General features: G+C 39.7%; 1 protein-coding gene across 1 annotated transcript in view; it reads left to right on the forward strand.

The window, feature by feature from the left end:
• Positions 1-151: 151 nt before the first annotated feature.
• LOC115021693 (transmembrane protein 65-like) overlaps positions 152-25,471 on the forward strand; it is a 35,702-nt gene continuing 10,382 nt past the window's right edge. Inside the window, exons 1-5 of the mRNA XM_029452291.1 lie at positions 152-414; positions 700-1,040; positions 16,012-16,056; positions 20,148-20,215; positions 21,281-21,335. Of these exons, the coding sequence (XP_029308151.1) occupies positions 734-1,040; positions 16,012-16,056; positions 20,148-20,215; positions 21,281-21,335 (475 nt within the window). The 5' untranslated portion in view covers positions 152-414; positions 700-733. The remainder of the gene's footprint in view (positions 415-699; positions 1,041-16,011; positions 16,057-20,147; positions 20,216-21,280; positions 21,336-25,471) is intronic.

Consider the following 25,471-nt stretch of genomic DNA (forward strand, 5'->3'; position numbering starts at 1 on the left):
ATTCAGGGTCAAGTTGGTGTTTTTCTTTTATGGCGGACGTACCGTAGTAATAAACATGAATACAACTGATATATTCTGAACGTACGTCTGGCGGTGCCGTCAGAGTTACGCACGGAGGAAAGCAGCGCTGCTATTGGAAAATATTTTCAGGCTGCTGGGCGATGACGTGCCCTGACTGCCCTCCCATCCGCCTCACACCATCCTGTCAGCCAGAGGTTACACCAGCCGGGATAACGCTCGCAAATATGTGATTGTGTACCAATACTACAGCCAGTTCGGTGTTTGGGTTGTTTTGTGCGGCTGTCTACAACATCTCACCGCTGGTAAATAAGCAACGTGTGCGTCGGAGCAGCTTCTGTATTTCCAAGGTTTCTTGTGGAGGTTGTTGGACGGGACAGCGGGACCATCGACTGAGTGCGTTCGATAAGACAAGTTGCATGTTTTCCTACTTTATGTTTCTGAAAAGGCTTGGATCGATCTGTTCTTTAATAATGTGTGAATGTTACTGTCAGGCCTGTGTTTTGCCCTTAAATAACCCAAGCTGCCTCCTCACTGAAGATGTGTAGGGTGTTATCACGCGACCGTTGCAGCGAATATTTCGAATTTTAGCAAAACGATTTAATAAAGCTGCATGTCACGTGTTTTGGATGAGTGCAGACTCATAGGCATATTGTATTGTCCTCCACTGTTCACGCTCAGGTTCCCGGCGCATTGCTCTAACCCCATCCCAGCGATGCTGCCCTGCCTGCGTATTGTCCTGCGGCCCGCCTTCTCTCTGAGAGCCGGGACTGCGTTGGCCACAGCCGGACTCAGCAACCACCAAACACCCGCCATAGCATCCTGTGCACGTTTCGCCCCAGAGCCTCCTCTCTCCATGCTGGTGCAGCGGCGTAACCTGGGCACACACCCGATGAAGGAGCCCGTGGATCCCCTCGACTCGCCCCGCGGAGCCAAGGAGTTTATTTATACTCTCCATCCTTCTGAGCGAAGCTGTCTGCTGAGAGAGCTGCACAAGTTTGAGTCCATAGCCATAGCTCAAGGTAAGGGATGTGCTACAGTAGCTACAGTATGCATATATATTCATATTAAGTGGTACAGCAGGGAAATCATTCAAATACAGTTCGTCAATACAAGAACATTATTGTATTTAATATACAACACATCAGATCATCTTCTATTCTTTATCAGAAAATGCTTTTTGAAATCATTTATAATTGATCATAATGGTTTTTGCTTCACTGGATACTACATGTAATGACGAGCAGTTAACTGCAGCTGAATCACTGTTGACATAACATTACAGTTTCAGGCTACTGTATCAGGGAACGCGCTGTAATACAATGAATTAACCTGTAGTGTCGTTAAGAGTATAATGTTGGTAACATCCCATATCTAATTTTTATTCTCCTGATGGGTAATGGAAGTGTAAAAAAGATGGAAGTTGCAGTTGGAAGACTGGTTAAAGCTTATGTTTCCTAAAACATCATATTACAGTTGCACGGAGAAGGCCAGCCAATCCCTGTCTCTGACCTCTGACCTCCCCTGAGAGGAAAGAGGATCAATACAGTGTGTTACCATTACTGTAACTCTCATTTCCACAACTATTCCACAACTATTCCACAAACATCAATCAGATGCTTAAATAAGGTATCCGATTATTTTCAAAAGTAAAGCATTAGTTGGGTTTCATGAAACATAAGAATGAAACCGTGAGATTAGATGAGGAGGACGGTGGATGTCCCACTGAAAAAAGAAGGAAGAAGGGTCGATCAATACAGAGATAAGAGAGAATAAAGGGAGGGAATCGAGGAAAGACATGAGTGATGATGAAGACGCGCTGCAGAACATGAGGTTCTCTCTGGGAGTATGCTGCTCTGAGCCCTGTCACCCTGTACAGTATATTTCTGTCTTTACAAGACTTAAAAATAGATTGTCAGCATTTAGTCTTTTTGTTATAGATAAGTATATTTTGCAAACTAAATCAATTCCCCTTTCACTGTGTAAGTGAAGATCTTGATAAAAATATCCGATCCGTTGCAATGAGCTCTAGAATTATGAATAAAAGATGACGCACTGTCGCTTTATTCCTGCAGGGTTGCGGGGGTTTTGAGTAAAGACTTCAGTGCAGCCTTGTTTACTGTAGTGTCTCATGATGGACAAATGATTCTCTTCTTGTGGGACACCCTGCAGGGTTGCTTCAATTATCTCTGGCCTCAGAAGATTTGAAGTCAGAATAATCTCTGAATTCCTGCACCAACAATTTGAATCTAACATTATTCATGTGTTCTTCCTCCTTACACCAGGCTCCTTTAATCCTATATAGCGACCGACTGCTGAATGTTGAACATGCATGCATCTGTTGCTATGAATAGTGTTGTGTGTACTGTTCCTTCTCAGTGTTCAGTATGTGACGCTCTAAATAACAATTAGCAACGACATGTGCAAATCACAGCCCAGCCTGTCATTACTTAATATAAGCAACCCTCTGACATTGTGCCTTGAAAAGTTGTATCTGTTTTGTTCAGTTTACAATTCAACATGGTTTTTGGGAGTAAAAACACAAACACATAATGCCTCATAATTCACTCTCTATGCAATCCTGCTCCAAAAGATAAATGTAACTGGGGAAGGTAAGCATGCTGCTGTCAGAGATGGTATTAATTATTTACATGATTGACTGGATCATAGTAGTCGGTGACTTCTCAACACAGTAACGCTTGTGCTGACTGACAGCAGTGTTAGTGGTTATGGTTATGGTCATTTTGGCAGTGCTAATAATGCTATAAGTGGTAGTAGAGATGGTAGTGATGGCAGTGAAGGCAATGGCAATGATTTGTTAAACTTGATAGTGTCATCTAACAGAAATATTGCTAAATAGAAAAACAGTGCGGTTTATTGCACTTCAGATGTTGTGATGATTATTGCCCAGACCCTGTTCGATTTCAACTAAATTGTTTTACTCATTTCAAAGAAGAAATAGTTTTGAAGGAAAAACAAATACAGAAACTCTGTTTGTCTGTGAGCTGATTTGAAATACCTTCCTCATTCCCAATATCCCGACTAGAAAGGAATAGACAGAGAGACTTGTAGAAGCTGGCCGACCCTTCATTACGAGGCGTTTCAATAAGATTCTCCATGCTCAGAGCTCCTAATAATGCATCATTATTTTCCTGTTGAATGTATCTAATTGCATCCTGACCCCATGCTACGAGCCATCAGTGTGTAATATTAACACTGAGCTAACAGTGCTAAATCCCTCATGATCCTCATGGTGGGGGGTTTATATCACACACTGAGGCTGCAGACAAAGTACCACACTCATTTTGGACCAGACATTTTCAAATTGCATTAGAAAACTTTTAGACCATTCAAATCTTTCCGGCTAGAATGCTTGCATAATATGGTTGCGTATTATCAGAGAAGTGTGGCATGAAAATGATGTTGGAGAGATGTTATGACATTTTGAGCCAGATTTAGAGCTTCTATACCCTCCTGTGAAATGCACCGGAGGACTATGAGTGTTTTTGAGTCAACCCCAATCAAATAGATTGACATTGCTGGTTTCATTCACAACTTAATATTTTTGAGGATTCAAAACCACCACAAATTTTAAACAAAAGATGTGAGAATAATGTGAGCTTTGTGTGCCGAGGTGACTGCACGCAGCTACCTTCGGGGACTGCCTGGCTGGAGCTCACTAACATCCTCACCTTCACGCTATAAAAACCCTCAGGGATTGTTTTACCTATACTGTATGTGCGGGGCTGCAGACTAGCTGAATCAGTGATTGCTGGACCGGTCGACTCACTTTCTCACTGACTTGCCAGCTGAAAGATTGAGGTTTTTTGGTTTATCAACACCCAGCATCATTCTACCCACAGACTGCAGGACACCTGAGGAAAAGACCTTATTTTCCCAGACGTTGATATGCGGGTTTGCTGAATGGTGAGGAAGCTGGCTGTCTGCCTGTGGTTGAAGCTCTATGACAGTATCTTTGTACTCGGCAGTCTTCAGGGTTAATGGAGTCTTGTTGGCTCTTTGTTGCTTGGTAGATGGCACACTGGCTGTTCTTTGCTGACTGCTGCAGCTGGAAACAAGTTAATCCCCCAAAACAAAGAAAATTGTGGGCCGAAAATTAAAACACTGAGTTGAAAGATGCTAAAACACTCCATAGCGCAGAGAAGGAGAACTGCAGAGTCAGTAGTTAATGTTCTGTTTGTCACAAACAACGCCTTTCACATCTGATCCATTGTTCATACCAGTGTTACTCATTGCGCGGCTCACGAGCCTCCTGCGGCTCGCCAAGCTTTAATTGGTGGCTGTGGGCAGTGGGGTAAATAAAGGGGTGATAGATATGATTATGGAGTCAATACAGATATTTCATAAAAACAAGCAGGGCTATTACATACACAATACATAAAACACAGTGTCTGCTCTATTAGCCTACACATAATGATAATAATAAAAATATAGACTAGAAACAATTTACAACAATATTTAAACTTGCTCGGCCGACACTGACTCACTGCGGAGTTGCCAGTTTTGGCGCTCTATCAGCACCACAATGGTGAATGTGCTCTTGGACGATAGTATATAAATAAATAAACTTAAGGTCATTAAAAATATGTTATCATAAGCATGCTTATGAAGGTGGACATTTGCTAAAAAATAATTTATATCGCTAAATTGGAGCATTTAAATTGGAGGATACTACGACCAACCTGGCACTTCATACTCGCGTTAGCTTGGCTCCGGTCGACTCGTTTCACCATTACATGCTAGTTCACGTGTGTTTCTTCAGACGTAAAATTGATCAATTTCTTATTAAATAGTTGCACACCAGGTGGACAGAAACAAACGAGGGAAATTAAGATTTGTCTTTGGAGCATCAAACCACAGCGGAGTCGAGCGGAAGATGCTGGAGATGTGGTTTGTGGACAGACAACAGCTGCTCCTGTTAAAAAAAGAAAGCTGTGAGCCATACAAGACGAGCAAAGGAACATTCAAGAAAAGTGGACAGAGGAATTTGTATTTGTCCTCCACGAGTCGAACCCTTTGTGCTTAATGTGCAAACAGACCCACTCTGGTTTCAAGAGAAGTCACCTGGAGCCGCATTTCTAAACGACGCATCCAAAATTCAACGAAACTTACGCACCTGGAAGAGAAATTAGTAAATAAAATAGAGCACCTTTCTTCTGTTTCTGGACAACAAAGGCTCATACACAGGACAACTAATACAGCTGAACGATTAACTGAGGCATCTTTTGAGATCGCATGGATTTTGGCTCGGGCAAAAAAACCTTCTCAGACTCATAAATTGTGAAACTGCTTTTTGGCTTCACCAGAAATATTGTTTGCAGAGTTTGACAACATCATCCCAGTATTAAGGTAATCCTGCTTTTAATGAATGCATTGGTTGGCTGCATTGCATATTGTATGTTCTGGGTGGGATGACAGATTAATAAGCAGACGTGCTTTTTATGACTGGATGTAGCTTTTCATACTTTGCGGTAAAAGTGGCTCTCCTATTGACTCTCATGTAAGATATAGTGAAGACCACTGGTTCATAGCATAGAGTGTGCTGTAAAAGCAGTATTGGTAGGTCAGGGACGGCTTTGTTAATATGATGCTTTTTTTCAGAATTGAAAACTTTAATTATATTATAATAATTCTTTAGAAGTGGTGTTACACCCTCTGGGGTCAACTTTGTTTTGGGTCTTCTAATGTCGAACAGCTATTTCTTGTCATGTCTCCATGTTATTTTTTGTGCAGGCTAAAACTACTACTATAATTTCAAGTCACTAATGATCACAACATTTGGCAAATCAGAATGTACTACTTCCACTACGACTGTTGCCAAATACATCTTAAGTCAGTGCAAGGTAAGGAAAACTGAGGTTGAAGCTGTTGTTAGTTCTAGTTTTTAGATTTTATTCTCCAGACACATGTCCACTGAGCAACACTTTTCACAGAGAGTAAAAACCAAAATACTGTCAAGGACTGGATGTTGTTTTGAGCGGAAACAAAAGTAAATTGTAGTGGAGATCATATACAAGTACATTCACCTTACTGGAGGAGATTTAGCATCCATCCATCGTCTACCGCTTATCCGGAGTCGGCTCGCGGGGGCAGCAGCTCCAGTAAGGAACCCCAATCTTCCCTTCTCCGAGCCACATCCTCCAGCTCTGACTGGGGGATCCTGAGGCCTTCCCAGGCCAGTGAGGATATATAATCTCTCCACCGAGTCCTGGGTCTTCCCCGGGGTCTCCTCCCAGCTGGACGTGCCTGGAACACCTCCCTAGGGAGGCGCCCAGGTGGCATCCTTACTAGATGCCCGAACCACCTGAACTGGCTCCTTTCAACGTAAAGGAGCAGCGGCTCTACTCCGAGTCTCTCGCGGATGGCTGAGCTTCTCACCCTATCTCTAAGGGAGACGCCAGCCACCCGTCTGAGAAAACCCGAAAGAACGACAGAGCGATCTTGTTCTTTCAGTCATGACCCAGCCTTCATGACCATAAGTGAGGGTAGGAATTAAGATCGACCGGTAGATCGAGAGCTTTGCCTTCTGGCTCAAAATTTGAGAAATAAAAAAACCTATTTCCCACACTTCTCACGTCTTCTTTCTACAAACATTCAGGAGTCATCCTTAAAGTCTAATAAAATAGAGACAAGTAAATATTTGTATGAGGAGGAAAGGAGAGCCGCAGCAGATAAATGAATAAATTAGCGACCAAAGATCCGTCTGTTCCATCTGGCCCTCTGTGATCATCAGAGTGACTCAGTGACATCCACTACACTAACATGGCTTTCCCACAGCCCTGCTGGTGATAAACGTGAGAGGAGAGGAGATGGAAGCAATTTCTCTTCATGGCCTAGAGGATGGAGAAGTACTGTAGAGGGAAAGTTAATTGGAGATGCAAAAGAGGATAACGCGCAGCTAGGAGGAAGGATGTCTGGATGTTCTTTATGATTTTGTTTTGTTTTTCACCTTAGTGACCCTTGAAGCTGCAGTAATAAAGCTTAGGGGCATAAACAAACCTCTTCCTTTCATTTTATCTTAAAAAAAACGGTCTTACATTTCTCTTAAAGTTTAAAATTCTTGTTCTTCATCAGCTTAATCTCTTCTTGAACCATGACCAGATTCAGCAAGTATTATGAATCCAGGATCAAAGCTTTCATCCTCTTTCCTCATGTTTGTCTATTTGGAAAAGAGAAACCAAACATTCCCTGTGCTCAGTGTGTTGCTATCACAGTGCATTGTGATATCATATTCCGCCTCTAATGTTGAAAGGGGAAGCCATATCCGCTCTCACCACCTTTTAGATTCTAGCTTAATTGCCTGAACGGACAAAGGAGCACCTTTTCATTTCTCCATCCAGCCTCAGATCATACTGTCTCATTGTCATGCTAATTCACACACACTGCTGCATAAAGGTGGTGACTTCTAACCTGTTGTGATCCATGCACAGACAACCTTGAAAGGATACCTTGCTTGTGATTAGCGATACAGGGACAATCGACCACATTTGACTGTTTGCTAAGACCTGCCCCCTGCTACTGCAAGCTTTGCATTTTCCATTAGGTGCATTTTCATCTACCTCATTTTATGCACATTTGGAAAAGTGGAAATGTTGAAAATGCAAAACAATCTAGAAATATCGCAAAAAGGTTTTTACACTTGGCTGAGGCAGAGAAGTTGGTGTATTGATAAAAGTGAAATGCGATGCAATGGAAACACATTTAGCGAATAAATGATGAAGTACATAAAGCATGTGACTTCATCATCCACTAAAGCTTCTGCTCAGCTGAAGAGATGAAGAATAGCTGCAGATTAAAACAGTCTCTGATGTAACCTTCCTCACATTAATACATGAAACAAAGAGTCATATTTCCATCGGTTTGTTAACATTGTTTTTCACCGTTGACTGACTGGCGCTCTTTTAATTACTTCATCTTCTGCGATGATAAAATGTTTTTTTGACTGGAGAATTGGCACCATCTACTGCTTATTTCAATCAACGAACCAATTCTTAATAATTGCCGAAAGTGGTAGTGGATGGAAACAAGCATTCATTTGCATTTTCTTTTCTCGAATTTCGGTAAAAATCTGCAATACATTTGTATGGAAACCTGGCTAGTGGCAGTTAGCTAGTGCTGTGGCAGATTTAACCCTCAAAATTCTATGTCATTTTTTTAATAATGTATCCTTGGTGTCAGACAGTGGTAGACAAAAGCAGGCTTCCAATTTATACACAGCAAATGTTGATTTTGCCAGCTGAAATGACATCTGTCACCGGCAGATCTTATTAGCCATAGCTAGCTAGCTAATTAAGTTAACTTAGTTCCTTGAATTGGTTAGAAAAGCAGTCTCTGACATGTTTTAAAATGAGAACTCAAAGGATTCTTAAATATGTATTTGATGGCTACGTACATGATATCATGCTAATGCTAATGCTAATGAAATGCTTATTGGCTTCTGAAGTGAAGCTGAGTTTTGTTATTAGTGTAGTTAAATGCAAGATAGCGAGGCATGCTAACATTTGCATCTTGTGTCAGCTAAACGGGCTGTTGTAATCCATTACTTGCTCTTTTGTTTTTCCTGGTTTTGGAAAAGCTTAAAAATAAGACACACCTTTTCAAACTGTTTAGGTGCAGATATGGCTGTTTTAGAGTCACACTGCTTCAACATGTTGAGAAATCCAAAGCTTACTAAGTTATTAATGGACAATCGCTGTTCAAATGTGACGCTCAAAAACCCCCTTTGCCCTGAAATTGAGAATGTGAAATTGAGAATCACTGTATTGTCAACGTGCTGTTTTTTTAGGAGAGTAAAGCCACAGTTATTTCAGATTGAGAACAATACAAAGGCCTTTCCTTTTTTTGAGAAGACATCAAGGCCAAGTTTAATGGGGGGGAAACACATTAGTTTATATATGGAGCCAAGTAGCCTATGTGAGATTGTCTTCCAGTTGGAAATCTGGCACCAATTAAAATGTTATGATTCAGAAGATATAAAAGATAGGAGGAAAGTCACTGCGAATGCTTCTTCTTTCTTGTGAAACCTAGACAGATGGATCAAGGCATGAAACAAATTGCACAGGCACCACAGAAGCCCAGGTAATAATATTACCGTATGCACAGCGGGAAGTGTTTGATATTCAAGGTGGGGTTTGTTTTTGTGAGTCTTTCCCATTCGATCATGAGGTCATGACCTTGACAGCATTTGAAAAAGGGATGGATCATTTTTAGTTTTGTTTGTTTTCATGGAACAATATAACCTCCAATGACAACACACACTCACTCTTTATCCCCTCTAAACTCTTTGTCTTTGTCATTTCGTTGACTTACTCACTGTCTTTTACCTTTTATCCCTCCCACTCTCATTCTTTCCCTCCCTTTGACACTTCTATGAGATGTACCACAACACACTACACATAACATCTCCTCGTATTCTCCTTGGTTTGTACCGAAGCCCCCCAGAGGCTTCTGCAACTGACCTTGCTACACAGTCACCATGGCTGCTGATTTCACTGCAGTCCCACAAGACTAAAGTCAGCACTTAATAGACGATGTTAAGGTTAATATTTATCTCAAGGGCTGTATTTACTGCTTTGTAATACTTCCAGGTTTAACTTGGGGAAAGTTAAACTAAGTTGCTGGCAACTTCACTAGCTGCTCCGGTCTGAAAAACATATATTGAAGCTGCATAGAAAGAATTAAGATGATTAAATATTGTATGTTTTCTTATAAGCAGCCTGCTAGCTTACAATTGGAATTGTTTCTGTTCGCCTGACGAATGTAAGTCTAATATTCACTCTCCTTTAGCTCTTGTTTTGCTCTCCAACAACTGCCAAAAAGAAATGCTCCACTATGTTCACAAACTAGCAAACATTGTAAGTGTGCTGCTATTTGATACGGAGGATGTACTGTACAGACTACAGTTTTTATAACTTTTTCACACACACACAAAAGCTGCCTTCTGTGCCTGGAACAAATATTACAGTGGTGCTGACCAAAGTCCCTAACTTGTGCAGCAAGCGCAGTACAACAGCTTACAAGCAGTAAACAATAGAGAATGGTAAACATCTTTCACATGGTTGAAACCACCTCGAAGTATTACTGCATTTACTGCATATCAATTGTGGATGTTCTGCAGAAGCAGTTTAAAGATGCAGTTTTGTACCATGGTCTCACTGTTTAAGTTATTTTCCCTGCACTTGCTGATATGTACAGTAACATGCAGCATGCTGGTACGGCCAAATAGAGTGCAGCCAACCATAACATTGTAAAGTTGTCCCACTCTCGAGAGAATAAATAAAATTGAATCAGGAAGATGGGCTGTACACGCCTACACAGAGGATGTATTTAGCCAAAATAAGTGACACCTGTGAATTTAAGCTGGTGAGTATGGGCTTGAATTCCAGCAATCTGATCAATAACTAATTGACATCTCGGAGGCCAGGTGCATGTCATTAACTGCAATTAACTTGGGTAGATGATAGAAAACCAGCTTAGTGTTTATTGAGAGCCGCTACTGTGAACAAGATGGCTGCTGCAGGATTAGGATCCACTCGCGACAAAAATGTGATGAGCATTTACTGTAATATAGCTGGAACCTGTCCGTCTGTATCACCGTCATCATGGGAGGAAAAGTTTAACATAAGAATATGGTATTATTATTATGTAATGCTATCATTGGTCTTAGCAATTCATGTAAAATCTCACAGGACCTTTATCTCTGTGTGTTACCATAAACCACAGTGCAAGTCCTTGTTAATTGCCTTTAGTGTGCGGCTCTCGGAGTTATTTTAGGTAGCTCGTTGCTCAATTAAAAGTATTCCTATGTTTCTCGTCTTCTATTCTTTGCTTTGTCCTTTTGTTCCCACTGGCTGAATGCCAGCTTGAAGAGGGAGAGGAAACGAGGCTGCGTTCTTCTTGTCCCCCTGTCGCTTGTGGTTTTCCTTTTGTCTGGGGGATATTTTCAAAGATTTGTGGTTGTTTTTGTCTGTTTCTGTATTTTGTCTCAGGCCCTCCACAGCTGCCTTAATTGGCACTGAGGGAATAGATGGGGGTATGTATTTGTCTACCTGCCATCTAGAGTTGACTGAACTCACAGGGGAAAGAAGTACTTTGCTGAAATGTAAGGCTTCTATTTCTGTGGTATATACAGACTACGTATTATTTCCCCCTCAGCAGACAGAGTATTTGAAGTTGTGACGTGACCTTTAGAAGTCCCCCAGTAGACATGTAAGGGGTTGGTAGAGGGGAGCAGAAATAATGCGCATTTATATGCAAATTAGAAGCTTAAGGTGGACTCGCTCATTTTGCCTGAACTACGTTAGACTCCTAGCTACAGAAGATTTAAGAAAACTAAATAGAAAACTATTTAATTGATTATTGGTTGCATTAAGCAAGTACTTCTACAACTAATCACCCACTCTGGGAAAAAAATAATTTCAACCTAAAATGTACTAAACTTCTTGATACAAAATGTTCATCATGAATCCTTCTCATTACGTGTTCACTAATGACTGTCCCTGGCATCCTGACCCACATTCTGTGTGCTGTTAAATCTGCTCTTTCCTGCCTCATAAATCACAGGAGAATAGCAAGGTGCGTAGTGGTTGATTAATGGATCTAGACTTCTATTGTTCCTGCACACACGAGAGCTAGCAGCATATTCACACACACACACACACACACACACACACAAACACACACACACAATATGATGATATTGATACGTAGATAAACACATGCTTATGCACTCGCACACTATGCCTCTTAACACAGCAGTCTGTGTTGTATCAAACCACACTCAGATAATAAGAATCCCTTCTCCTTGTGAGGAGGTGTACAACTCAAAAATCAATAAAACCCTGAGGGGGAAACCATTATGTTTCTTAGTAAAGCCCAGACACACACACGAACAGAGGCAGTCACACATACACAAACTGCATTGACATTTTGCGTAATACTGTAATGAAAAATGCCCCCATATTTCTGGTTCCTACCACTATAACACCAACTGCTAAATTTCCAGAAATCCTTATTGCCTCTATTCATCATTTTCATTCACTGAATGGACCGACTGAGACAGAACTTGACTATTCGCTTCCTTCACACACTTATCTCCAATTTCCAGTTTCCACTTCAATTTCATGCCGCACCGGCACCAAGAGACACGGTGTGGTCTGATCCATTTGTCACGGCAAAACAAGGACGACAAAGTGACTTATCTCACCTTTAACAAACAATTACAGCAAACGAGAACTTGAGTGCTAATGGTCTCCTCAAACGATTTCAAAGCAGCAAACGATGGCAAAGGAATACAAAAATAAAAGTCTTGGGGTAAAACCTAACCAACCTGCACGCAAATATATAAATGTTTGTAGATGGATATGAGCGAATTCCAAATGAGCATCTTAATGTGAGCCTTTCTACATTACATTACATTGCAGGTCATTTAGCAGACGCTCTTATCCAGAGCGACTTACAGTGAACTAAGTACAGGGACAGTCTCCCTGGTTAAGTACCTTGCTCAGGGGCACAATGGTGGCAGCCCTGGTATTGAACTCACTTCTAAAGTACATGCTGTGTAACATACAGACTGCCAGACAAAGCACATGAATTGTCAGATGCAGAAGTGAAATATGAGATGACAAGATTACACTTTTACTAATTAAGAAGTCACATTGGCAAGAGTTTTTAGCAATGCTAGTAGAAGCATGGCTAGAGGAACGGCTCGGTCGGTCAAACAAACTACCACCCAAATGTTGCATGGACTGATATTCATGCCCCCCTCGGGGTGAATTGTAATAGCTTTGGTGATCCCTGACTTTTCTTCACCTAGTCAAAATTGGTCCCGTCACATCAGTGTTTAGTACTAAGTAACTATTGTAAGCAAGCTAACACGCAGAACTAACGTGGTGAACATGGTAAATAAGCATGCTTAACGTCAGCATGTTAGCATTGTTATTGTGAGCATTTTTGCACATTTACACTAGTAATTATCTCAACGCACTACTGTCCAGCCTCACAGAGCCTAGCATGGCTGTAAAATGCTGCCGAGATGCTACCAGACTACCAGTTAGCAGGGAGAGACTCATGCAACTCGCATGCTTTTACATCACACGTCCATTTTCTCACGCAATGAAAAACGGATTTATAACGAAAAGAGGACACTGAGCTTACAGACAGAAAAGAGAGAGCAACACAGAGCAACAGCAACTCCGTATAGCATGGTGGTCAAGGCCAAGTTATTTTACACGGTTCGTTTAGTTTTAGAAAAATAAAGGAAAATCACCTCAAAATACATTGCAACACATCTCATCCTGTTTAAACTCTCAAACTATTTTCCTTCAGAGGTCTGTCTTAAATGTTTAATATAATTCTGTTGAGGATGAACCTGAGTATGTAAAATAAGATTTTATTTTAGGTTTATTAGATAAGCCCATAGTGGGTCTGTAACTCACCTGCACATGTATTTTTAATTTGTAATTACTTTTTCTCAGTTTGACCTCTTTTTTTTATGTGCAAAGAAAACACAAAAAATCTGCAGATTTACTTTCTCACTTCAAACTAAACTGAAAAGTTGGCGGCCCTGAATTTATAGTCTGTGCACAGTTAATGCTTCAGAGAATTGTTGTATCTGACTTGTCAATGAACAGTCTTTATCAGATGCCAGATGTGTGCTGTGCATGTGATTCTGCAGTATGAGGATACAAGATAAGAGAAGGTTTGAAAAGAATGAAACCTGGCCAATGTGATATTTAATATGTGTGGTTAGTTATGTATCACAGCTGATTTAATGTTTTCCATCATTCTTGTCTGTTGGAATTGCATTCCCTTGAAACAGTGGCTCTGTGGGATTTTAGATACCACGCAATCAATGCTTTATACCAGAGGAGTTCTGGGGCAATAGAGAGCCATGTCAGCTTTCTCAGTTGTAATAAATAGCTGGATGAAGCCCGGTGGATTGTGAGAGAAAAATCTTCAAGGGATTCTGTATCTCGCTAATGGGTTTTTTTCATGTGACGAGTGATGAGACGATGACTCTGCTGCATTTTCATTTGGCTCCATTCTTTTTAAGTGATGGGAAAATATAGCAGGAACACACTTCTGATTTGGGCCTCAATTCTGTATTGCATTATTTCTATCATATCAAAATGGGACAGATCAGAACAATTGGTTAGACTGATCACAGGACTGTATTTTAGTATTGTTCAACTGTGTACGGCCTGCTGCTGTCTGGGGAATTGTTAGGTGGGTCTAAAACTTCTGGAAAAAACAAAAAAGGATCAGCCGGCATTTGAACCACTATCTTGTGAAAAAATCCTCTTTATGAACATACCATAAAGTTACATATGATTATCCTGAAAATTGGAAGTTATCTCATTCCTAGGGCTTTACAGATTTTAGTGTCATAAAAGCTGAGAACATTTCAGCATCAGCAGTTCAGAGGGTTTCAGAGAAACGTTATGTGGCTGATGCAGCAGTACACTGACAGTGTTAACAGATAAGCACAGGGGGGATCATTGGAAGCCTTTATTTAAAAGCTAGAACAACCCATGAATCAGTAATAAATGGAAAGAAATGTGTTCTCGCACAACATGCCATATTCTTGTATTAGGATCTTCATCTCTGCCACTTTGTTCCTGTCTTGTTGTTTGATAGTTTGTGCTGTTGTTGCTGAGGAGATTCTGCAAAACCTGTGAAATGAGATAAAACTTTTAACAATGCTTATGAAGAATGAGAATTGGAAAGGGACAGTACTGCAGAGGCTGGAGGCAATGACAGTCCTGTGTGTGAATGAGCACTAATGATGAACCCCATGATAGTCGTGTTGGTGTGAGTGCATCTCTGTGAATGTGTCAGCAGTATTTTAAGGGCGTCGTTGAAGTGAACAACTGTCTGTTGTTGTGTCAGCAACATGAGACGGGGGTTGAACTGAACACTGTGGCATGAAACTTGTAATGCGACACCGAGTCATGAAAGGAAAGAAGGAAATGAGATGGAAATGGGTGGAGACAACAGAAAGGATGTTTTTTTATTTGCATGTTGTGATGTTATAGCCTGAATTTTAATATTATAAGATGAATATTTTAGCAGTTGTAAATGTATCCATAAAGTCACAGCAATGTAAACATATATTCAAGATGGAAAAAACACAAACATGTCATTTTAAATAGCTGGTTAGTTCCTAGATGGCTCTCCTCCCTGAAAGCAATTTGGCATTTGCACCTGCAGTGGTGCAATAATACCTGTAAGTGATGAGGAGTATAATTCATTATGTGGACCAACATTTCCACTGACCTCAAATCCAATTTCACAGAACCGGCAAAGGAAATTATCCTCAGCCTCAAAACCAAAGTAATCATATCTTGTTTTACAGCAGGTCCTTGTGTTGCATCACTGTTCACTGTCAGTTGTGTTAATGCGGCATTTCCACAGCTTCTCATCCATGGAATTTACGGCTCTTTTATTGTCACAGTTTTCCTTTTAACTTTAGTGTCACAATGTAGAAAAATTGAGATCAGATCTCAGAAGTTTTTGTTTTAATCCACATTGTGTCACATCATGTTATCACTTTGAATTTGTTGAAGGCAAATGCCTCTCACACCTTTTGATCTGTTCCTCACTTTCTCTGTTTCATGATTATTCCTACACGCACACCAGTTATAATCAGTATGGCAGCAGGCCTCCTCTGATTGACAGCATAATTATCATTTCCTGACGTCACTTTTGTATTTGCTGAGGGGAGCTGGCAAAGAGAGAGATGTGCTCTTTGCTCCTCTTCCTCGCTCCCTTTCATCTCCTCTGACACATTGCTAAAATGTTCTCCTCTCTCCCCTTTTCTTACTTTTTCTCTCTGTGTTCAAAAGGTCCTGACTGCTGGTCTTTGCCGTTTAAGAACTGTCTGACATTTATCCTGACTTTTCCCCTCTATAGAAAAAAAACAAGCCATAGATGCAGATGCTTTATAATACATTTCTTCTTCTTCTTTTTCAGGGCAGCTGGAAGTTGCACCACCTACTTCAGCAGAGTTAAGATATGGTAAGAAGTCCCATTTTATTGTAATAATGGTGGATGTTTTATAATGACTCCTGTGTATATTTGGCGCTTTGTATTGGTGTAGAGGGGAGGTGAAACGGCTACATTGATTTAAATAAATTCTTCTTAATCTTGCATAACCGCCTGGATTGACATCCCTCAACCGTCAATCAACCTGGAAGATTAATGAAGATCAGTTTTAATTGTGATTCATGTTGATACTTTGTTTCCATCGTCTCTCCAAAAGAAAGGAAAAACATACTGTAGTTGGTTTACAGGGTTAAAGGTTTTTCATGAACACATATGGCATAAGATATTGCCACGAATGTAACAAATTGATACCCAAGGATATCAGGTAAATCTGAATCTATCAAAACAAGTATCCACGCTTGTGGATACAGAGGAAGATGACAAGTAAATATATAGTCCTCTCACTTTATGACACAATATTAGGCCATTATATCATTACTGGTCCTGTGCTTGAGAGTCCATCCCTGTTTGCACCACAGCTAGCAGAGCACAACACACACAAACACCGTTAAAGAGAAGCAAGAAAACAAACAGTCCAGATGTTTAGACTAAGACAGGAACTCGTCACTGTAAACCGACTCCTTGTACTCCACGTGGTGTACAGTAACATGCACTATCTGGACAGCTAATGGCCTTTTATATAATAAATGTATTGATTCATGTTTATGGGTTATAAGATTCCTATTGCGTCCACTGATTGTCTTCCCACGCAAAATAACTGAATGTTAACTGATTTAAAAAAAGAAACACAAATTAACTCGAGGAATGTTACATTACTGAGAAAAAGAATATGTTACATACTACAGAATGTGTCTCGCAGATAAATTCTCACTATAAATGTAAGGTCATACACTCATACGTAATCCACCTGCACACACTCAACTAAAAGCAGGCATACTTCACTGCGCCGCTCAGTTACTGACATGACCTCACATTTCTCTCCTCCTCCCCCCCCCTGCTGAGAGGTTTGAAAAGCCTGCTGGTTAACCCAATATAGTTCATAGCAACTTGTGTTTGTTAAATGTATGCTGTGAGAAGCAAAAACCTTTGACTCAGTAAAAACGGAGACATCGTGTGAGAAATCGCACCTCTAAAGCTCAGTGTTTCTTGGCTGCTGAAATGCATTTTCTTCCTGCTTTGGATCTACCCCAAAGATAACGCAACCGAGTGAAACTTTAAAAACAAACATCAACTCAGCCGGCTGTCACTGGAGCAAAAACTCGTGATTTTCCTTAAGGCAGCGTCTTTGTGTGGAAAAAGTGTAATCTCCTTCATTACTGTTGAAACAGATCCATTCAACTTTTGAGTAATAACACTCCAACCTGAAAACCATGAAATAAGCTTCATGGCTGATTTAACGCTGACATCCTCTGTAGATCTTCTTCCTTTTGCATAATAAACTGAGTAAGTGTGCATGCAACTTTGCCAAACAGTGTCTCAACCCTGGCCTCACTTGTTCCACCAAATCAACAAAAAGATAATGATTTTATGTGTTATGTGAACATTTAAAAAATATACGTTGATACATAAAACAATAACTTTTTTTAAGGTATCTAAAACTGCTTTTAGACCCTCGAGATCTGAATTTTCTTCACATTGAATAAGTTAGATGCAATGTGATCAGAGGAGAGCCCAGAGAGAAGGCCTCTGCCAAGGCTTCTGTACAGAAACAGACAGAATATATACTTAATACCACACAAGTAAAGGCTGGCCTGATGGCACTAAACTAGGGTGAAGATCAGTTGTGATAAATCACTTTCTCCCAAAAGCTTTACAGTTAGTCATTTTATTCAGTGTTAAAAACTCCAGTAATTGGAACTAATAGCTAGAGGAGTCTATTTTCAATTTCCAGCTGAGTCTGGATAAGATAAGGTGTACTCATTGGGAAATTAAAATGTGGAGTTCTTGGTGATCCCTGTCATCATAAAAGCTGTGCGGACAGTTTGAAGTTGGGAAACAGCCTTTTAGTTCATGGTCAGCTAAAAAAAGTTGTGCTGGATGTTCATGTAACTTTCAATGTCGTCACTAAACTTCCCTAGTTAATGATGCTTTATATGAAAGTGTTCTAGAGAGCCAAGAAAATGAAAGGCAAAATGATAAGCTTTCTCTGCACAGAGCTCACTCGCTGCTGTGAAGGAGACGTCGCTTGAGTGTCTAGTTGTTTTTCTGAAGAGAAGCATTAGGTCTCAGCGCAAAGAGATGAAGTGCTCTTCAAAATTCAATCAAAGTTGCCCCTTGTGTAGCATTAAAGCACAGTCTGTGTTTAAGATATGAGTGAGTAGGTGTTTTATGTACTCATCAATCAAGATGGAAAATTCTTCAAATTCTTCTTCTGTACTTCTGTTCTGAGAGCTGCAGCACAACAAGAGCTTGAGAAAAGAAACAACTGGTATTCAGCAGGGATTATACTTTTAATCAAAACATTTCTGCAGATCACTAACTTTAACTAGACTGAACTTTACTTGAACTTCAACTAGAATAGACTAAACCTTCCTGGGGTAGTTGGTGACATTCAAAATTCACTTTCGCAGCACCAACAGTATATTACACTGTGTATCTTATCGACACACGTAACACACACAACTCTCTTTACGCATGAAAGGGGACAAATACATGTTGACATATTTACATTCTGATGGCCTTTTTGGTCTGCGATTGAAGCTGCTTGTTATTCATAACCCATCACTCAAAAGGTTGCGGTCGAATCTCAATCTTTTATGGATTTTCAAAGAGGAAACTCATTTATATTTAGGAAAACGTGAGGTGGCAAAATATGCCAATGGCCTTGACTGTGCTACAGAAATAAGATATAATATGTAGCACATGGTACTATTAAAGTTATTTCCAGAGGTTAAAGGTTAATACTTTTTCCTGTCGCATGTTGTTGTATTAAGATTATGGATTAAACAAAAATATCTGCACAGTTAGATAATTTGTTATTATTTTTATACTATGCTTCCACGATTCAATCTGTTAAGGCCCTGTCACACATATCCGTATGGCAGAAACGTATGTATATGAAGATTAGCTCAGAATTTGTCAGAGTCCAACTTTTCCACAGAGGTGTTGTAGCTGACGTATACATAACGAATACATAACAAATTATTATACGCATGTCAAACATTGATAGCGTATCATTTACTTATTTAAAACATATCAGAGCGTCTGGACAACGGAGCTGGAAAAGTGCCATCTGGTTCACGTCATGCTGATGCTGGAGAACGGCTAACATGCTGAACGCTAGCTGTACTGTAGAAACACGTTTAATAAGTTACTCCGTCGTCAGACATCTTAACATAGGGTCGGAATAGGGTATCCACTCGTTATCAATACAGTTGGCTGTAGGATTCACCGTCAGCCGACGTAGCCTATATCTAACGTTCCTCTAACGTATTCACGTAGGTATTTACGTAGGTATTTACGTAGGTATTTACGTAGGTAAGTATTCACGTATGTCTAACGTCACGTAACATCTGCATATCTTATGAAGCACACGTCGGGTACGTCCGGTAATTTTGAACATGCTCAAAACATCAGTGTTCAACAACGCACCCCAGCGTAACACCGCCTGCACTTAACGAATACTACTTATACCTTACCTTATATCTACGTAAACCAGCGTGTTGCCGATATTTTGTATACGCCATATTTTTGTATACGTTATGCATTTGTTGGGTATTCGTCTGATACATTTTGTATTAGTAAGTGAAACTATCAATAGGTTAGACATACGTGTCTGTATATGTTCACTTTTCCGATCCGATGAAAAGTCGGACGTATTTGAACTCTGACAAATTTCCGTATGTGCCGGCATACGTTTCTGTGTGACGGGGCCTTTACAGCAACATATTACAAACCTGCAAGCATCTCCCAACAGCAGCTTCATTGTCTTCATTTTATTTTCAACAGGGAAGTGTTTTGTGTCTCGTGAAATAATGTTCTTGTATCTATTTGTCTTACAGTTCTGCTCTGCAAGGCTCAATTATGTCTAATGTGTTGTTACATATTCATGTAGACATAACCACAATCTGTTGGTGATCTATTGTTTGTTTGTTATTTTACAGTTCTGCTGCACAATGCTATCCCTTTCGTTGGATTTGGATTCCTGGACAACTGCATCATGATCGTTGCTGTAAGTGTGTCAGCTTCATGCAGTGCTGCGCTCTATACAGATTTACTCAGTGAGAGGAGTTTGATTTCCACAGGGGGATCTGTGCACAAAGAATATGTTGCTTGTACTCATAATACTGTAGAAAGCTTTGGTTGGAAGCATCGAGGCAAAAGGAGAAATCTTTTTAGTTTGATGCTACTGTTCATATGTGTATATTTCTTGCTTTTCTCTAAGTCCATTGTTTGGAGGTCTGTCTCTCATCTCTGCTTCTCAGAGTCCTTTCTTTTCTCTTGGTCTTTTTTACAATTTGTAGTCATTTGCCAGCCACAAACTTACCCACTCCTTATTAAGTCTTTGTGAAGTTGTTGAAATAATGAAATCTAAACCCAGTAGAATAATGTGATACTGCTCAGAGAACGAAGAATTATTTATTTATTCAGATTTATTCAAAATGTGCTTTCACACCAGGTTTGTTTTTTAACACCGAGATGATGAATTCTTAAGGAGGGCTCTATGAAGAGAGGGGAAAACAAAGGGAGAGCAAAAATAAATAAAAATAAATAAAAATAAAAATATATATATATATATATATAACAAAAAAGAGACGATTCCTAAATTTGAACATAATAAAATGGAATAACTTATTTGTTTATAAAGCAGACTATAAAACCGTGAACATTTAAATCAATAAGTAATCACACTTTTGGTTTGGAAACTTGTCTGTGAAATTTGTGCATTTGTTATGTTTTGTTTTATTTTTTAAAGGAAGCGAGTATAAAGATCTGACTGTGCTTTTTTCTATCAATACTGTGACAGGCACTAATGCACCTTACCTGAACATCTCAGGCCGATTTCCATTTTGTAAGGGATAACAGCTCTGCAATAATGCCTGCCTGGAAGCTTCTGAACATGAACGGATGCATTTCATGTCATAGCTAGCACTGATGGGTTGTATGATAGGATGACAGAAATAAATTGAAGCTTTCCTGTCTTACAAATTAACCAAAATGTATGTGTGTGTGTGTGTGTGTGTGTGTGTGTGTGTGTGTGTGTGTGTGTGTGTGTGTGTGTGTGTGTTTTTCCCAGGGCACACACATTGAGTTATCCATCGGCGTGGTCCTTGGCATTTCAACTATGGCAGGTAAGGGAATCTCATGATCCTTATGTAACTCAATTATTACTTAGAAGTATTTATATTTTAAAACGAATCAGTAAGTTGCATGCACAGATGATCCATCTGTCAAAAGCATCTGAGGCAGAGAGATGTTGTTTATTCTGTAACCACATTTCTATTGGATGTTTTTTGTTCCGGTGGCGTTGTAGTGTATTTTCACTATTTTGTTCTTATTGAGCTTCTGAAAACATGTTTTTTACCTTAGTTTGATGTCCATTCATAGTCATAAATGTTTTTAAGTAACATGAGTGACATCTGCAATAAAAACGTCCATGTTGCTTGCTGTAAAGCAAACTTTGGTCAATTCTCTTAACACGCCTATTAATAAGTAAGTTAAATTTCTGTTTTGACATGTTTCCATGATTTCCCTGGTGGCTTTTTTTCAATTCAACTTTCCATCTGGTAAGAGTATGTAATATATTTGCTTTCCAGTATATTTGCATACATAATGAGTCTAATTAAATTAATAAGTTAATTGCTCAGGTAACAGCAGGGTTTGGAAAAACAATCTTGAAGCAATTTTACACAAATTATATCCTCACACTTCATTTTCAGATATACATTTTGACCACAAAACTCCCCGTCTAATTCCAAACCAGAGTGATGGTGGGCCAAATCATAGTGGACAAAAATAAAAAAGGAGCATTTTTCAATTTCAGAGTTGACAGAATATGTCTCATAATGGAGATTTAATGATAAAGTCACAGTTTGAACCCTGCCGTGACACTAATCCAAAAAAAGAAAGAAACTGAGATAACATTAGAGAAAGGGAACGAGAGAGTAAACTCGCTGGCCTAGATAATGATGATTTCATATGATAATACTGTTCACAAGCAGGTTGAATGAGTGTAATATCCACTCAGCGAGGAACATTTGCATTGTAATGTTATTACTTGGTCCTTTTCAGTGTGTCTGGTGGAGACTCTAAGGTTAAGTCACAATACACTGCATGTGATTGTGGACAGAAGCTTTGAGAAGAAGAGCACATAGATATGAGTGAAGCATGAGGACTGTCACCATTTACATATTTAAAAACATCCATTATAAATAATGGCTGAATATGTGTATCTTTTGGCAAATCCAATCCCCACATCACTCGGTCAGCATTATAATGATTTATGCTTATGCAACCAGTATTGGCGACAGCCCAATGTTTTCATGCTGTTCCATCTCAGTCCCTTTTACTTTGTGTTGTCATTTGTGTCCACAAAGAACAGATGATTTTAAGGGCCACTGGCATTCTACTCTGTCTAACACCTCTTCTGATTCTTTCGTTGCTACTGGCGGTGACAGTGTGCTTCGTTTTTAAGAAGAAGCTTTTAAAGATCAAATTGATTTAGTAAACTGATCGGTCTGAAAGACTTGGAGGAGTCAAAGCTGCTCCTGTGAGCAGAGGAGACGGAGGCCTTTTTTTATTTTACTTCACGGGGGAAACTGGAGCGACAAAGAGAACTTAAAGCAAGGAGCGACGGATCTTTCTGGGATATAACGTAGAGTAAGAGGTGTTTGAATCTTCACTTTGAGGTGCTTATTGTGTCAATCAAGTGTTTGACTTGATCCTGAGATTTACAAATCAAACAAATATTTCAATTTATAAATGTGTTTGTTCATTTTCTTTTGGAACTTCTCAATGAATGGATGAATTTCAGTCCTAGAAAGATTTATAGGCAAAAGGGTTTGGTAGCAAATTAGCCAGGAAATGTGAAGTTCATTTCTCAGAAAGGCAGAGCCTGTTATCTGTGATCGGCATAATGAGATTTGACAGTAAGCTCTAGCTGCAGAAATCTTCTGTATATAAGTGATTTGTGAAACACAGCCACTGAAGGATCTTCTGTTCGTTCCTCAAGCACAGCCTCAATCTAGTTTCTATCACTCAGACTCCGTTTCCACAGCAGTGGTACTGTTTCTCATTCCTGCTACTTTGGGGACATTTGGGGGTCCGCAAATCAAGAGGCTGCGGTTATCTAGCCCAGTCCAGAGTGATTTAACACTAGTGTCGTGTCTGTAGTCAAGTCCAAATGTCGCTCAGCTGCCTCGATGAAGATGAGGCTGCATCATTCGAAAGTAGTCTACGGCTGAATTGGGACAATTACATACTTTAAACAAACAGATGTAATGATGTGAAAAACTCCAAATATGATTAAATCCATTAATATGTTCAACTGAGGTGATTAAGATCCTCCACAAGTTGGAACGGTGTCATTATGTTATATTAATTAGTTTTTAATACAGCACTCAATAAAATCCCTCATTAACACATCACACTCACAGTATGCACACCGACCTTTTAAGTGATTACACTTGTGTGTGAGTAAGCCGGTGTACAGTTATTTGTGGGTGTACTTCTGTGTGGTTGTTGGTGCTGTAGAAAGCATCCAGGTATAAACAGATGTTCATATACAGCAATCACAAGGACCTACCGCTGGTAAGTGAGCCTTGCAGTTAAACGCAAGAGACACCGATAAAATGTTCCCATTTGTTGTTGCACAGCCCATTTATCCACAAATAGATGTCGGTATAATAAACATGCAGACAGTACTCTGATTCTGTTGCAGGTCTAGAAAGTTTTGGAAAGTTCTTGTGAAAGATGGAAATATAAAGTAAGCATGTGATGAAAGGATCTTTCTGTTTTCACGTTTTCCCAAAATCAGCCCACACAAACCCAGTTTACTCACCCTGCCATACATAGTCACTCCCTCTCTTGATATAGTCTTTCTTTTATCTTATTAGCGAGAGTGATGGACTGAGTGAAAGGCTTTTACTCAATAAAAGTATCAGTTACATGGATGGTAGTCGACATCTTTGGAATTGCTTCAGGGTCACTTGTCGTGTGAGAGTGTGATTGCAGCGCTGACCGACCTGTAGAGGTGGATTTATTGTAATGCAGAGAGAGCAGAGAGTTAAAGGCAGACAGCTGACCTTGGCTTGTAATTACATTTGAGCATAAACACATAATTACATCTGCCTCCTCAGGGGTTTGATGTATAATAACAGCACATTATTGTATTACTACATGTTTTCTATTCAATAAATCAGTGCCAGGAGACCCAGAACAGCTTGACTACCAACCACTAATGTAACAGCCAAGAGAGAGAGAGAGAGCGTTTATTTGAAATGTTTGCATATTTTAAAGGGAATATAAAGAAGAAAATATATATTTTGGTGTGTACTCCAGCCAGACAGTTAATTAGTTTGGCAAAAAATAGCATTACAGTGATGCAATATTTGTCAGACATGAATATAAATTTTTACATAACATTACATTGCAGACAGAATTCTTTGTCTTCTGTCCCAAGCTTGACAAATAAAATCTGGCACAATAAAAGATCACTTTCCTAAAACACAGCTCAGCTTTTCTTTTTTTTATAATCATCCTTTAGTTATAAGTTATTAAAATGAAGGACATTTTACTAAGAAAGTGATCCCTTAAATCATAATGAACATTAAAACATGAAATGGAATTCAATCAAAAATGATTATATCTTCACGGAGACTATCTTTTGTGTTCGTAGTCTCTGCAATGAGTTAGTCAGACTGGGAACCTGCCCAGTGCAAACATTTAGAATAAAACCTACTTTGTGTGTTTTGGCCAAGAATTAGAACCTTGAACACGTTCCCTCCTGCTGCCCTGCCTCTATCCTTCCCGTTTTTCCCGAAGTTTCGATAAAGTCATGTAAGGAGCTTTTCACAGAGCAACAAGCTCACATGATTTATTTGAGCCAAATGCAGACAAACCTGCAGCTTATTAACATTAATGTTGTGTTAAACAGGCAGGCGAGTCTCTCTTCAACAAGCTCAGGGTCATAGGCCTGCTGAGACGCACATTAAAAAAACACTTCATGAATCTCAGCACACAAATTACTTCACTAATTAGACTCTGGCTCTTCGGAGTCTTATCTGAATTCCTCTGAGTGTATTAATGTGGGTGCAAGTCCTGTGGGGGATTTGTTCACATGTACTTCGAACATGAATTAGCAGGAAGAGAGTCACTGCAGCCAGTTTAGGTACATTATATGTTGTTTTTCAACCTTCTTGCTACAGCAGCTAGAAGGCTGACCTCCTGACAGAGTTGTGCCTTAGCAGAGATGGCACTGCTGCTTTGT

Source organism: Cottoperca gobio, chromosome 16 (genome assembly GCF_900634415.1).
Source record: "Cottoperca gobio chromosome 16, fCotGob3.1, whole genome shotgun sequence".
Classification (NCBI taxonomy): Eukaryota; Metazoa; Chordata; class Actinopteri; order Perciformes; family Bovichtidae; genus Cottoperca; species Cottoperca gobio.